General features: G+C 40.1%; 1 protein-coding gene across 1 annotated transcript in view; it reads right to left on the minus strand.

The window, feature by feature from the left end:
* Positions 1-364: 364 nt before the first annotated feature.
* The window catches only part of LOC119499358 (receptor-type tyrosine-protein phosphatase N2-like), a 277,893-nt gene continuing 264,328 nt past the window's right edge, over positions 365-13,929 (minus strand). Inside the window, 2 exon segments of the mRNA XM_037788647.1 lie at positions 365-4,100; positions 8,670-8,743. Coding sequence (XP_037644575.1) covers positions 4,029-4,100; positions 8,670-8,743 — 146 coding nt within the window. The 3' untranslated portion in view covers positions 365-4,028.

Genomic DNA, 13,929 nt, shown 5'->3' on the forward strand with positions numbered 1-13,929 from the left:
GGTTGTGGATGTACTAGGTGGCAACTCCCCATGAACAACTTCAAAGAATGATATTGTGAATGAGAGGCAGAGTGAGTGATGCTGAAGGAGAGGAGTAGGTGTTCTCAGAAAACTTTCACTGGATGAAAAAAAAAGGGATACGGATGTTGAGCAGCAAACACTATCTACTACAGGATGCTGCTTTGTATCACGCCTAACCCGACGACTCCGTGTCTGATTTAAAATGCAGCCGGGTGTTCAGTGCTCTATAAAACAGATGTTTCACCGCCCACCCAGATGGTGGGCGAATGATTGTGTATAATTACGTCCCGAGCATAAGTTTTTATGAACAGTGGTAAGACAGAAAAAAGACAGAACTAACAAGTCAGGATTGCATTACAATACTGCATCGACAATGAGACTTTATTCACAATTTGTTTACACCAATAGAACAAAATATCTTCTGTTGTTTTTTTGTTTTATGTACAGAGTGTTAATGCAACAGACCAGCCATCTATTGATACTTGATTGGAGTGTGTGAAAGACAGAACAGCATTGTGGAACATGACCTACTGAGCTGCAAAAACAATACCCATTATAACATGTTGACTTGCATTAAAAATGGCCGGTAGAATTTCAATTATTTCAATGACGTTTCACGTATTTCCCTTTTTCATACATGATGGTAACTTTAAAACGGCAGAAACATTAAGATCCAACTTTACATTGAACAAGCTGTTATAAGGAGCATTTCTTGCAACATGTTTCACTTTTGTGATGAAAAATGAGTCGATTCCAACAACATGACACCAGCTTGCTGCAGTGTTACATCATATTGATACTGCACCACCTTTCAACGTGCTTTAACCATGATCCGCACAGTCGAGAGATGATAATCCTTGGCTTTTGCACTTCTAAAGTCCTTGGAGCTTCCCGTGCAGTACATAGTCTGGAATAAAGTGTTTGTTTGCTAAGATCAACTTTAGGCCACATAAAAGTACAGTTGAACACTCATTTGTTGAATAAATAGCCATGCACTAGTAGCAGAGTGTATGCAAGTCATATCATGGGTGATTCAAATAAGATTTGACAAATAAATCTACAATTTCATAGATAGACATTTGAAATCTGTTCATTTATTGTCAGCTAATTGAAAGTAGTGAAATTAAGTTGATTTTACACAAACTATGAGCTATTTCCCAAAGGCATCTTTAGATAACGGATGTGTTCACCCCAAGCAGGTTAGTCGTGTTTTGTTCAATTAAACCAGATATTGAGCTCCGTTCTCTTACTTATCCCAAAACCTAATGGTTTATATTATTTCTCTCAGCCCACGAACACAGTGGTTTATGGGTAAAACCATGTCCCTGCCCTCATATTTGGAAAGCCAAGAAAAAAATTAAATGACCTCTAGACTGATGCTTGTGTTTAACAGGTTACCAGAATTCTCCAATATACAGGCTACTTGTGAAAAATCTTAATTTTGTTTCCAGGCCCATGGAGGCATTTAACTGGGCAGCGTGAATCTTAAATAAACCAAGTAGTATATCTTTGACTGCATGTCAGAGACTTTCAGAGTTTTAATGCAGTTTGTCTGCTTTCTAGGAAGCCATTGGTTTCCATTCATAGCAATAGCAATATAGTAATAATTTATCTATTTTGGTCCTTATTAACAATTTCTCAAAAGGAATGCATATAATAAAGAATAAATAACAACAAGGCATTAAGTATTTTTGGTTCAGAAATGTAGGATGAAGCTTTAAAGCTTATTAGAAATACGCATTTTACGTAGCATAGTCCAATAAGCAATTTATTCACTAGGTTTAGGCTATACAAAACAAGACAAAAACAATAACAAATGTACATATAATATAAATATAATTTTACATAAAGGCCTATTTTGAATAGATTTTTTGGCTCAAGTTCAATTATTTTTGTGTGGCAATGTGGTTGTGAGTGAAGACTGATTTGAAAAGTTCACTCTGTATTATGTTCTGACAATAATTCATCCACCAATAGATTTTAATCCTCAGAAATGAACGGAAATAAATGGCTGCCTGGAATATAGGCATAATACTGTATGTTCAAAAAAATTGAGAAACACAGGATTTAGTTAGCAGCAATAAAGTTCAAGTGGTTTGAAGTAAATGGGCTAAAACATGTAAAACAATCACTGATATGGTCATTTAATGCTGCTCCTTTCATTTAACAAAACAACAGTTAGTCTCAGGATGCTTTTGGGAAAACCAGCTGAGTGTCACCGCAAACTAGTTATCAATGCAATAAAGGTTCAGCTACCGTACATGTACAAATCATCCATTAATGCTACATAGAAGAACTGCTATTCAGAAGCAAGACTATCCTCTTTTATCATAAAAGTTCTGGTCAGAAACACTTTATTTTACAATGGCCTCATTCCAGCGTTCAGATTGATTAATAATGTATTATTTAAAGTACACAAGATTGCTGCTGTTGAACTGATTCAAAGACTCTCACAAACTTTTGGACTGAAGGGAACTTGCTGCCCTCAACTTATTAAAGCGTGCAGTGTTTATCAGAGGGATTTTCATTAAGCAACAGCACAGCAAACCTTTAATCCACAGGTTAATCCGCTGAAATAAGGCCATTTTAAAACGGAGCGTTACACACGAGCCTAGTTTCCGCGTGGCTGGACACATTTACGAGTCCATCTACTGTGTTTTTATTATTAAGGCAGACATGAGTGTAACTTCACTGACAAGCCACACTTATTGGTTGTCCACGAGAGAAAATGATTCAGGTTGAAGAAACACAATATTGCTTCTACGAGGATAATGAGAATTACACATTGAAAAATATATATATATATATATCCATGTTATTTCACCTCACATCCAGTGCCAGCATCTTTTTTTATATTTCTCACAATAAGTGGAAAATTGCAGATGTTTTAATGGAGTTGGCACAAGTTTTTGGAGACAACGCCCTATTGGCAGTTTTTCATCACTTACTGTTAAGAAAAAGAAAAATCCTCACACTCTTACTGCATGACAACATATCAGAAAGCATGGCTCTAAAAATCAGACACAAATATGATTGACATGAATGTCAACATCACACACACACTCAAAACAAAGACCAATGAAATAGAAACTATGATAAATATACTACAGAAATATTTTTTTTTATCAATCTATGAAAATGTGTTTGAATGTCACTTTGGAAAACAGGCTGCATGGATCGTTACAATAGAAGGAAGGTCTATCTATGTACAGGACTGGTTCAACGGTTTCCCTACACAATGTTTACTAAGATGGGAGGAGAGGAGGAGATGGGGAGAAGTGGAAGGAGGAGAAGGTAAAAGGAGAGGAGGAAAGAGGAAAGGAGGAGAAATTTGGAAAAATAAGGGAGAGATATAGCGGGAAACGTTAGGAGACAACGAGGAAATAACAAGGATAGGGTGGTTAAAAAGATATACAGGAGAAGAGAAGCCACATCACAATGGGAAAGGAGGGGAGAAGAGTATAGGACAGGACGGGAAAGACTGGACCAAATGAATAACAATTGGACTGAAGGTAGAAAAGGATGAAAAACTGGGATGGGAAAAGAGGAGATGAAATGAGACAAAAAAGAAAGAGGGGATAACAAGTGGAGAAAGTAGGAATTGTGGTGATGGGAGGAGGAAATATAAGGACAGTCCTCTAGGTGAGACAGGGGAGGAGGTAGAAGAGGACACAAAAGAATAAAGAGAAGGGAAAGGAAGAAAGTTGGGGAGAGATATAGCAGGAGACGTTTGGAGGAAACGAGGAAATAAAAAGGAAAGGGTGGGTAAAGATAGAAGAGGAGAGGACAGGAAAGACTGGACAAAATGAATAACAATTGGACCAAAGGAAGAAAAGGAGGAAAAACTGTGATGGGGAAAAAAGGAGACGGGACAAAAAAGACAGAGGGGGAGGATGAGGAGAGGAGAAAGCAGGAATTGTGGTGATGGGAGGAGGAGATATAAGGACAGTCCTCTAGGTGAGACAGGAGAGGAGGAAGGAGGTCCATCAGAAGGAGGTTGCTCCTTCTTACTGAGGAAGAGCTTTCAGAATGGCGTTCACCTCCTCCGCAACGGCCGTCAACGCAAACTCAAACTGATCCTGCAGGAACAAAAAGAAAGAGAAAAAAAAGAAGAAAGTGAAAACGCTGAAATGCACATATGGGAACAAAAGTCTGGAGAGCAGAGTTTGATTTCAGTGATGCGTGCTGCCAAGGAGCCCTTTGGCAAGATGATGAACCCGGTGATCCTGCAAAAAAAAGCTTTGGCTGGTTAACAAAGTCCTACTTTTGCTCCCAGTACTTCTGTAGTGTCAGTTTGATTTACTCACTAGAGTCTCTTTGAGCGGTGTCCTTTGAACAGCAAGCTCTGAGTCGCTAAAAGAAATGTCAGTCCAAAAGCCCTCGCCCTATCCCTCAGAAAAATAACTCCCCAAAATGAGCACTAGCTCCTCAACCATAAGGCTTAGATGCAAATATCTGGTCTCCTTTGAAAGGTAAGAAGCCATGGAATAGGAGTCCAATGTAAGTAAACTAAACTATATTACCATTTTCATCCTGGCCTAGTATAAAATCAACATTTCAAAGGCAATATCACCATTAAAACCAACCTCCCAGAGACAATGATGCAACTGGATGTTTTCTCCCACTTTTAGAGATATACTCATGCACTGGGACTTCAAAACACTATTTATTTCTATATAGTCATGTTACAAATAACATAAATATCCCAAAAATATTTAAATAATAATAAACACGATTCATACTGATCAATACTCCTATATGATCAAAGTGATCCACGCTTTACAGCAGATAAATGGAGAAAGGAAGAGCCCACAGTGTTGGTTGATATACCCACAGATTTGTTACAATGACACACAAATAATGATATATAGATTGTTGATGTCAGTACTTCGATACAGTCGCCAGGTGATGACAAATAGCCAAAGGTGGCTTGGAACTGGAGGTGAAATTTGACACAAAATGGTGCCTGGCCTCTCTCCCTGCAGCTGTTCTGGCTCTCTGGTCTTTTATAATCGCTGCAGACGTGTAAGTAACTAAAAGCTGCCGTTTTGGGGCAAAAATAGCATATGCCTTGGTGAAATACTGAAACAAGAACATCGATTTATGTCAGGGTGAGTGTAAAATGTGATGTTTGACGGCTTCGTTTCCTCCGATTCGAGGTGCATATTCGGATGCATAAGAAAGGTCGGAATTTCTAGTTTCCAAACGATACCAAGCATGATATTGTAGACTTTTATAGAAAATGATCGCAGATCTTTTGATCACAACTTATATTTACGAATGTTTATTACTGTACGACTTTATTGTTAAAATACTTTGTGGTAAGATATAGTTTGGAAAACATACAATTGGTTTACAGATTTTGAAAGCTGGCCTCATGTTTTCAAACCAGTATAACATTCATATCTTCTTTGACTTCTAGACCATCATGAAATAGCAATATTTCGTAACTACGTCACGGGTTGCCCCCCCCCTCCACCTCTAGGGTTCAAGTTAATCAACCTCCACTTCTCAGGCTCTTATTTCTCAAAAAGTAGTCGACTAGTCAATTAATCGCAGGACATATATCATATATTTTTTCACCCAAGATCAATGATCAATTCTCCTCAAAAAGGTCTCAAATGCAACCAGTAAAAGGTTAAGTAATGTAGGTGGGGGGTAGGTGAAATAGCAGAATCCTTGTTTGGCTCTGAGAATCTGATTGATCTAAACCTCCAGCAGGCTTGTCTGTCTGTTTGACTGCAGTAACAACATGACTGCTTTCTTGCAGTGACAGCGGGAGTCTTTCCTTTTCTAAATACCTTAAATTATGTTTATTTAACGTAGCATCACGTAGAAAATGATTGTTCAAACAAATCTATGATCAACGACAACCAAAGTTATGCCCACGTTTCTCTTGCTGCGCGTCCAACGCATTCTCACTCCCTTCCGAGCCCCACACTGAGACCCCTGCTGCTACCTGAGATTAAAACACTACTCAGGGCTGAAAAAACTACCTTAACCTCCTCCGCACATTTTTTTTTATCTACAATTTTGATTTACAGTTGACAAAGTGTAATTATGATGTTTTTTTCTAAAAGGATTTGCACACCAATCAAAGATTAAGTAACAAAGAACAGAGTTATTTTTAGTATAGATGCAGAAACAGCATTATCATTTGATTTTAAGTAGGATTAAAAAGCCCTGGTGGTAAATTTAGCAGCTGAGAAGCCTTTATTTTGAATTATTTAGAAGTTATATTTAGTTATGTTTATAAGACCTACACATTTCGTTTACTGTATCAGAGGAGGAGGAAGATGAAGGGCCCCAAACAACATCTTCCCTCATCAAAATCCGAAATGAAATCCGAGTGCTGAGGCTGGGACTCGTGACCACGAGGGGAATCAATGTGTGAGAGACGCAGCGAGAGCGCCGTGACAGCCGTTTGCTGAGGATACATGGTTTAATAAAAGCCTGGATCGATACTACCGATGTTTTACACACATCCCGGCTTTCCTTTCTAATTACGTTCACAGATCAGCCGGTAATTGAAGTTTCCAGACCGAACTGGCGTCAGCCTGCGTGCACTGTGACCGAGGATGACTGTGGTAGTTTTAGGTAAAGCTCTGAGGCTGTGCATAAGTGTGATTTACTGTGTGTGTCCGTGGATGAAATCATCTATTAATGGTCACTTTTAAGGGTATATCATACCAACCAAGGACTTAACTACTTCTAACCTTTAAAATGAGGTGTGTTTACCTTTTGTGACCTTGTGATTATTCACTCTTCAAATACTGAAAAATAACTCAATGGAACTCTATTTCCATTTCAAATACAGATTCTTTTGTAATTCAGTTCATAAAACAGAGATGGCTGCTTCAGAACTTCTGATAGTGCTACCCTGGGAGCAGGTTTTAGCCCAGATTATCACCGCCCATTTGAATTCTATACATATTCCTCTGTGATCTGTGCAGACCTGACTATAATCCCTTCTCAATTACTTTTCAGAAATCGATTGATCTTGCCTGATGTGAAGGAATGAATCTAAAAAAACCTGCAAATCCAGCCTCAATCTAACAACGGGGCACGAAGAATACCAGCCAACTTTCAGATAAAATGAAGTTTTAATGGAGGTGTGATTTATTGTTAGAGGACGTATACTGTGACATGGAGGTCGCGGGTTTGATCCCAGCGACTGTCAACGACTAAATGTCAGATTCAAGAATAACAAAATGACATTTGAGACTCTATGGAGACGATAACTCAACTTTCTTTCCAAACTTTCCTGACAGTGCAGAAGCATCTTTAGCACGGACAGAGATGTGTACAATCTTCTCTCAGCTGATTCAAATGAATGTGCGTTAGATTACACTGTAGTTCCACCAATGTAATATGTCATCAAACGTTGGTTTTCCCTTCGTCTCCTAACGTTTGTTGCAACAACGTCGTCAGATGAGCGATCAGAATCTTTTTTCTGTCTGGTCGTTCATTTTATGCCACGCATGCAGCGGTGTACCAGCTGCAGGAGCACAACAGATACTAGTTGACGGGAGTCCCCAGTTCACCGTCCGGGAGCGTTAACTTAGCAGCTACGATGCTGCATGTAGTGTTGCGGACATGCAGCCACTTTCCCAGTAAAAGTCTCCACCACACATTTAGTTTAGTTTAGCAGGTTGTCAGCTGTGTGTCTGCCCGGCGTTACTTTAGCGAGTGTCCAACAAACAGTGTGTGTATTTGAGCTACGTTAGCAGCTTTAGCATTGCCGGAGGCTTCGTGCTCGCCGCCGCACACGTAGTCTGCGTAACTTTAGCGAGTTTCCAACAAACCGTGTGTGTGTTGGCGGTGAGTGTGAGGTTGTTGGTCGGAACGTAGGTGTAGCAGTGTGTGTACAGTTTATTTGTCGGTGAATAAATGCTACGAAACTACAACTACAACCCAGAGACCGGAGCTGACTTCCTGTATCCTGCAACTCCGGCTCCGCCTCTTAAGGTGGGCTGTTAAGGTGGACCAGCTTTTCTCCTTAAAGAGACGAGCCACTCCTCTGAGCCGGCCAGCTTTTGAATTAATTATTAAAATGTTCTTTTAACCGTTTTAACTGACAGCGTTAATCAGTTAAAATGCTTAATGTCGGTTAACGGTTAAACGGTTAATCATTAACAGCCCTAGTTTTTCCCGTTTCAAAACAGAATTGGAAAAACAAAAAACTGTCGTTTTTGGAATGGAAAAAACCCCCCCCAAAAAACCTGCGAGACAACAGCAGAAGCTCTACGTGGCAATCACCGTCCTTGAATACAGGTGTGGCGATCGGCGAGATTATCGTCCTTGGCCAGCCAATCAGATGTGAGTTGATTTGGGTACTTAGATGTTTGTTTTTCCGTTTTGGTTTTTAAAACAGAAAAATTATGTTGTTTTTTTGTTCGGTTTGAAAACGGAAAAAAACAAAGAATGATCCACACACCGATCTCTGACCTTTCTATGCTATCATTCCGGTTTGAGTGCTGTGAATGTGTATAAATGAATGAACCACACTCAGCAGGATCTTTAAAATGAAATGTTAGTTTGTTAAAATAGGTTGTGTTTTTGCAGTGTATATCATCTATTGGCCTCCCTGCTACAGAACAGCTTTCCACATGAACAAACAGATCCAGGTGTGTGTGTGTGTGTGTTACCTTGGTCTGAACCATTCCCGGCCTCTGGTCCCGCAGGTGCTCCAGAGTCGCTGCAATATCAATCTCCTTGGCACCTGTCACACGCACAAACACAAACAAAAACACACACATGAAATTGTGTTGGATTGTGTTCAAAGCGCCACAAAAGATAATCCAGCTAACATCTGTCAATCTGGTGTTTTATACCGACTCCCTTTAGAACAGCAAAAGGCGATTACATTCATCCTCTTTGTACAAACACACACACACTCACACACACAGACTCCACAAACAGCTAGGTGGTGGTGGTGTTTTGTTGTTGGGATGAAAAAGAAGATAAAGAGGGAAAAGAAACTGTTGGAGAGGACTTTGTGAAGGAAATCACAGGCCCACATGTCCGCGCCGTTTTTCTAAAAGAAACTGAACCGATCTTAAAGCTCCTCGTCGGCCTTTGATAGTCGTCCTGTAGCCTTTGAGCTCATGAAGGTTGCCCACCAGAGCTCTGTCAGCCCCTGCCAAAATCTAAACATGCCTGAGAGTGTGTGTGTGTGTGTGTGTGTTGGTCCCAGTTTACTTGCCAATCAGCCTGTCGGCGTGCCAGACTGGCAATACGCCCCGCAGCTAATGACAGTGTGACTGCCGGCAGTCGGCTGAATGACCTCTGGCCAAACACTGGTCAGATTATCAGACATTGTGATATATGACAGACAGATGATAATCCTTTTAGAGACAAACACAGATCTGTATCTGCATCTGAGGTGTGTTATCATGTGACCAATTTATTAATTACTTTCAGTTTAGTGAAGATCTGAAGAAATACTGTATATGAGAAGTACACGTAGTCTCTGGACTTTGGTTTGAAGCCTTGAGTTCGGCATTTTGTCCGTCGCCATCTTGATTTTTGCCCGTCGCCATCTTTTTTTGTTTTTTTTCAAGATTCAAGATTCAAGATTCAAGAGTTTTATTTGCCATTTGCACCTAAGTACATTGGAATTCTGAGTGGTTTACAACCAGAAGTGGAGCTGAGTACAACCGAACGCTGAATAAGACAATTTTAAGGCACCAAAATACTACAATTAACTTTCATGAATTGAAAACACTCTAAAGTCCCTTTCCCACTGGACAAAAAAAAAAACACCAACAGCCACTAACATCTGGCTTTTGTCTTCAGCGGGAAAGGTCACAATGGACATTTATTCCTGGGACAAATGACTCTGCAGTAGTCACGGGTATTTATCGACTCCAGACTCCAGTGCAATGCTAGGAGATGTGCGTTGAAGTGAATTTAAAATAAATAAAATCAACAGGGATTTGGACAATAATCTAAATTTAGTAACGTACAAAACATACAATTAATATGCTCTCCTCAAAACCACCAGACTCCAGTCAGACAACTTTACCTCGCTGATCATCGAAACACACTTCGTCCAAACTCGACAGAAACGAAATAAAGATCATGAAAACCGTCTTTGTTAGCTTGATAGAGAGACTGAATATGTATCAGATATAAAAAGAAGTAACCACCGAAGCATTTTCACTGTTTACTAACCCTGCTTCCGGTGCCGTCCGGAGCGTCTGTGACGTCAAATATGAAAAAAAATCACCGAAGAAAATACTTGTCTACTGGCAATGGGAAAGGAGTCTATTGCCTATTTTTAGCAGGTTTTCCCTTTTTTTAATTTGTGTGGAAAAAAGAGTATGCGAAAGGGTTAAAGGACAACACCCAGACCGGACAACGCCGTGGTAGCGACCTGTTAATCACAAGGTAGCTCTGCCCTAAAGCATCCCCTGCTTTATGGTCTATTTGACTCTAAATGGGACCATAATTTACTAAATGAACATCATGCTGTATTGAAGAAGACTTGAAACTAGCGATTGAGACCATAAACTCATGTTTACAATGTTTACTGAGGTAATAAATCAAGAGAGAAGTAGGCTCATTTTCTCATAGACTTCTATACAATCAGACTTCTTTTTGCAACCAGAGGAGTCGCCCCCTGCTGGCTGTTAGAAAGAATGCAGGTTTAAGGCATTTCAGCTTTGGCTTCACTTTTCAGACCTGGAGGTTGCTGCCTGGTTCAAGTCTCGTCTCAAGTTGTAATAAGAACATTGTTTTCTTTTCAAAGCTTTGTTAGTTGTGTTTTCTATATTATTCAGGGTGTGTGGCTGAATGCACAATCTGCTTGGCATCATCTTATTAATTTCTCAAGATCTTACCAAACCTTAGAGGTTTTTGTTTTTAAGTCTGAAGTGAAGTTCTAGTCTTTAGGTTGTCAACTATTGGTCACTGAGGTCAAGTCTCCACTCTACTGCTTCAGTGTCAATAACCAAATCTGTATTGCTTTACATGCTGGCAGATCTGCAAATAGAAATTTGATTATGTAAATATTATAAAGGGTGAGCCTTATTTCGGTATACTTACTGTAGGTCCAAAGCAAACATCTCATCAAAGATCTTTAATTCTAGTACAACATATTTTTGCTGTATTAGTGTTTTTATTTATGATTGCTATTCATAAAGATACAATTATTAGTGACATGTACTACTACAATGTTACTTTCATCTCTTACAGTAACTGTAAAATATTCTGCCTTGGTATATTAAATTACAGATTTTTTTTCTGCGAAAAGGGAACATTGGCTTATGAATTCTTATTTAGTATGTTTTACTTTCAGATATCAAAAAACACATTTGCGTCAGTCTCTATAAGGAGTGAAAGGAGTGCAACCTTGGGAAAAGGAAATAAAAGGAAGGTAAGAAAACCACATTGAAAAGCCTGGAACACTAATGCTTTCCAGAATGTAAAGTATTCATGCAGACAAATGAACGACTGATAAAAGGGACTCCCGAGGTTTGATGCTCTAAATGCACTTCATTTCACTAGGAAAAATAATATTTTTATATATATATTAATGTGGCTTTCTTTTATTGAATAGCATTTCTGTCTAAAAAAAATATCTCCATGAGTTTATAATGGCCTTATGTCATCTCATAATGTCGTAGGAGTACGACTAATAGCTACAGGTACACAACCATTCACCATGAAGAAGGAGCAGAACGATGAAGAAAATGGGAAAGAGGCAATTTGAAAAGACAGAGAGGAAAAATAGATGTTAAAGGGGCAGGAAGACATCTGAAAGAAACAGAGAGAAACGGCTGAAGAGAAAAGAGATGAGAGAGAGAGGTGGGAGCAACAGTTAAATTCACAAAGAACAAGAGACAGAAAAAACATTTAATTTGTTTTCTCTCCTCCTCCTCCTCTATCCAAATTCTGAGGAAACAAAAAGCGCAAGATTTCTCTTTACTCCTTTCTTGTTGTGACACATAATAACATTTCTTTGTCTTGCCTGCATGAAGAGGAAAATGAATGGAGGGAGAGCTGCTCATTCACACCATTTTCTTATTCTGTTTCACAGGTTTTGTGAGTCTTTTTTTCTTTTTTACAACACAATAGACTCCCTTCTAGCCAGGAAAGCTGCAACATGCTACTCACTGCTTTAGTTTTTCTTAGGGGGGGAGGACTTAACAAGCCGAGGGCTATTGTGCAGGTTCTGATAAACCTCAAAATGGACGGTATTAAAGAAAAAAAAAAATCCGAGCTTTCTCTCTTTGCAAAACTCTCTCTCTTGAAGGAGACGGTGGAGGCATGGTATGAAAAACCCCGGCCTCATTTCTAACTTCCCTCCTCTGCAAGACCCTCGCTTCGGGGTTGAGGTCGAGGAGGAGGACTGAGGAGGGTGGGAGGGGGAGAGCTATAGAAGAGGAGAAGGAGGAGAGAAAGATGAAAAAAAAGAAAGACAGGGCCCTTGAGGAGGCCGCAAAAGAGCCCCGAAAGCCGAAGCCGAGGACCGGGCTCAGCAGCTGGACCTGGGAAAAAAACGCAAAAAGAAACGGAGGGATGCTGAAAAGCTCTCCGGCACTCGATGGGTTTCATTGGATTCTTAAGATGAAGAGAAGAGTGGCGGGTGGTGGAGGTGGCGGTGTGAAGGAGGGGGTGGGGGGGGATGAGGGAGCCTTTTGGAAAAGAAGAAGCGAAAACAAAACGTGAGAACCACAGCAACACCTCCTCAACCCTGCAACACCGCCATAATTCTCGGTCGAATTTACAATTCATTCCTTGGGAGAAAGAGAGAGGGTGGGGAGTGATTTTGTGTCTGAGAGGGAGGAAGAAGAGGAGGAGGAGGAGGAGGAGGAGGAGGAGGAGGAGGTGGGCAGTGTCTTTGATCAGGATGGAGGAAGCCTGCAAACCTGGGGCCCTCTAGCTTCTCAGGACAGACAAAAAGCCCCAACATGAGGGGGGTGGAGTGCTGAGAGCAGGGATGTAGTGGAGGGAAAACCAGTCGAGAGATTTTATAAGGCTTAGCTACTCACAGAGGTCTAATTCTACATGACACAAGCTCAAAAAAGACAACAGCAATTGAGGCTTATCTGGAAATTATTATTATTTTTTTGATGATCACTAGATGCCAACCTGTATTTTTAACAGTGGACCAGTAGAAGAAGTATTTAGTTGCATGTAGTTGAGTACTACTGAGCTTATGAAAACTGTTCCTACTTCCAGGGTGTCAAATGTCGACGCTTGGGCAGTGGCCCTCGGCGTCTCGACGTGCACGAGGCATCCTTTATCTTCTTTATGAGACACATCAGGCTTTCAAATAATTCCAATGTAAACCCATCAATGGAGTTATTAGACGCTCAGAGCAACGGATGAAGTAGTATGTCCCTTAAGGGCGGGAGGCAGGACTTTTACTCAGGGGACTGGCATTTGTGTCCTGTGTGAAACCAAGAGTTGAGTGATTTTTTGACGACGTCACATGACACTAAGTCACTGAGTCACATGACATTATGCTCACAGCTTAAGTAACATTACAAGCATAGTTAATTTAAGTCAAACCATAATGTTTTTTCTAACCCTAACCAAGTTTTGTTGCTTAAACCTAAACGCCACTGTTTCACAACAATAACTACATGTTACAATGTTAACCGCGACTGTTTCACAACGTTAACCACATTTTACAATGTTAACCACGACTGTTTCACAACAATAACTACATGTTACAATGTTAACCACGACTGTTTCACGTTAACCACATTTACAATGTTAACCACGACTGTTTCACAACAATAACTACATGTTACAATGTTAACCACGACTGTTCCACAACATTAACCACATGTCACGATGTTAACCGCGACTGTTTTACAACGTTAACCACATGTCACAATGTTAACCACGACTGTTTCACAACGTTAACCACATGTCACAATGTTAACCACGACT

Source organism: Sebastes umbrosus, chromosome 12 (genome assembly GCF_015220745.1).
Source record: "Sebastes umbrosus isolate fSebUmb1 chromosome 12, fSebUmb1.pri, whole genome shotgun sequence".
Taxonomy (NCBI): Eukaryota; Metazoa; Chordata; class Actinopteri; order Perciformes; family Sebastidae; genus Sebastes; species Sebastes umbrosus.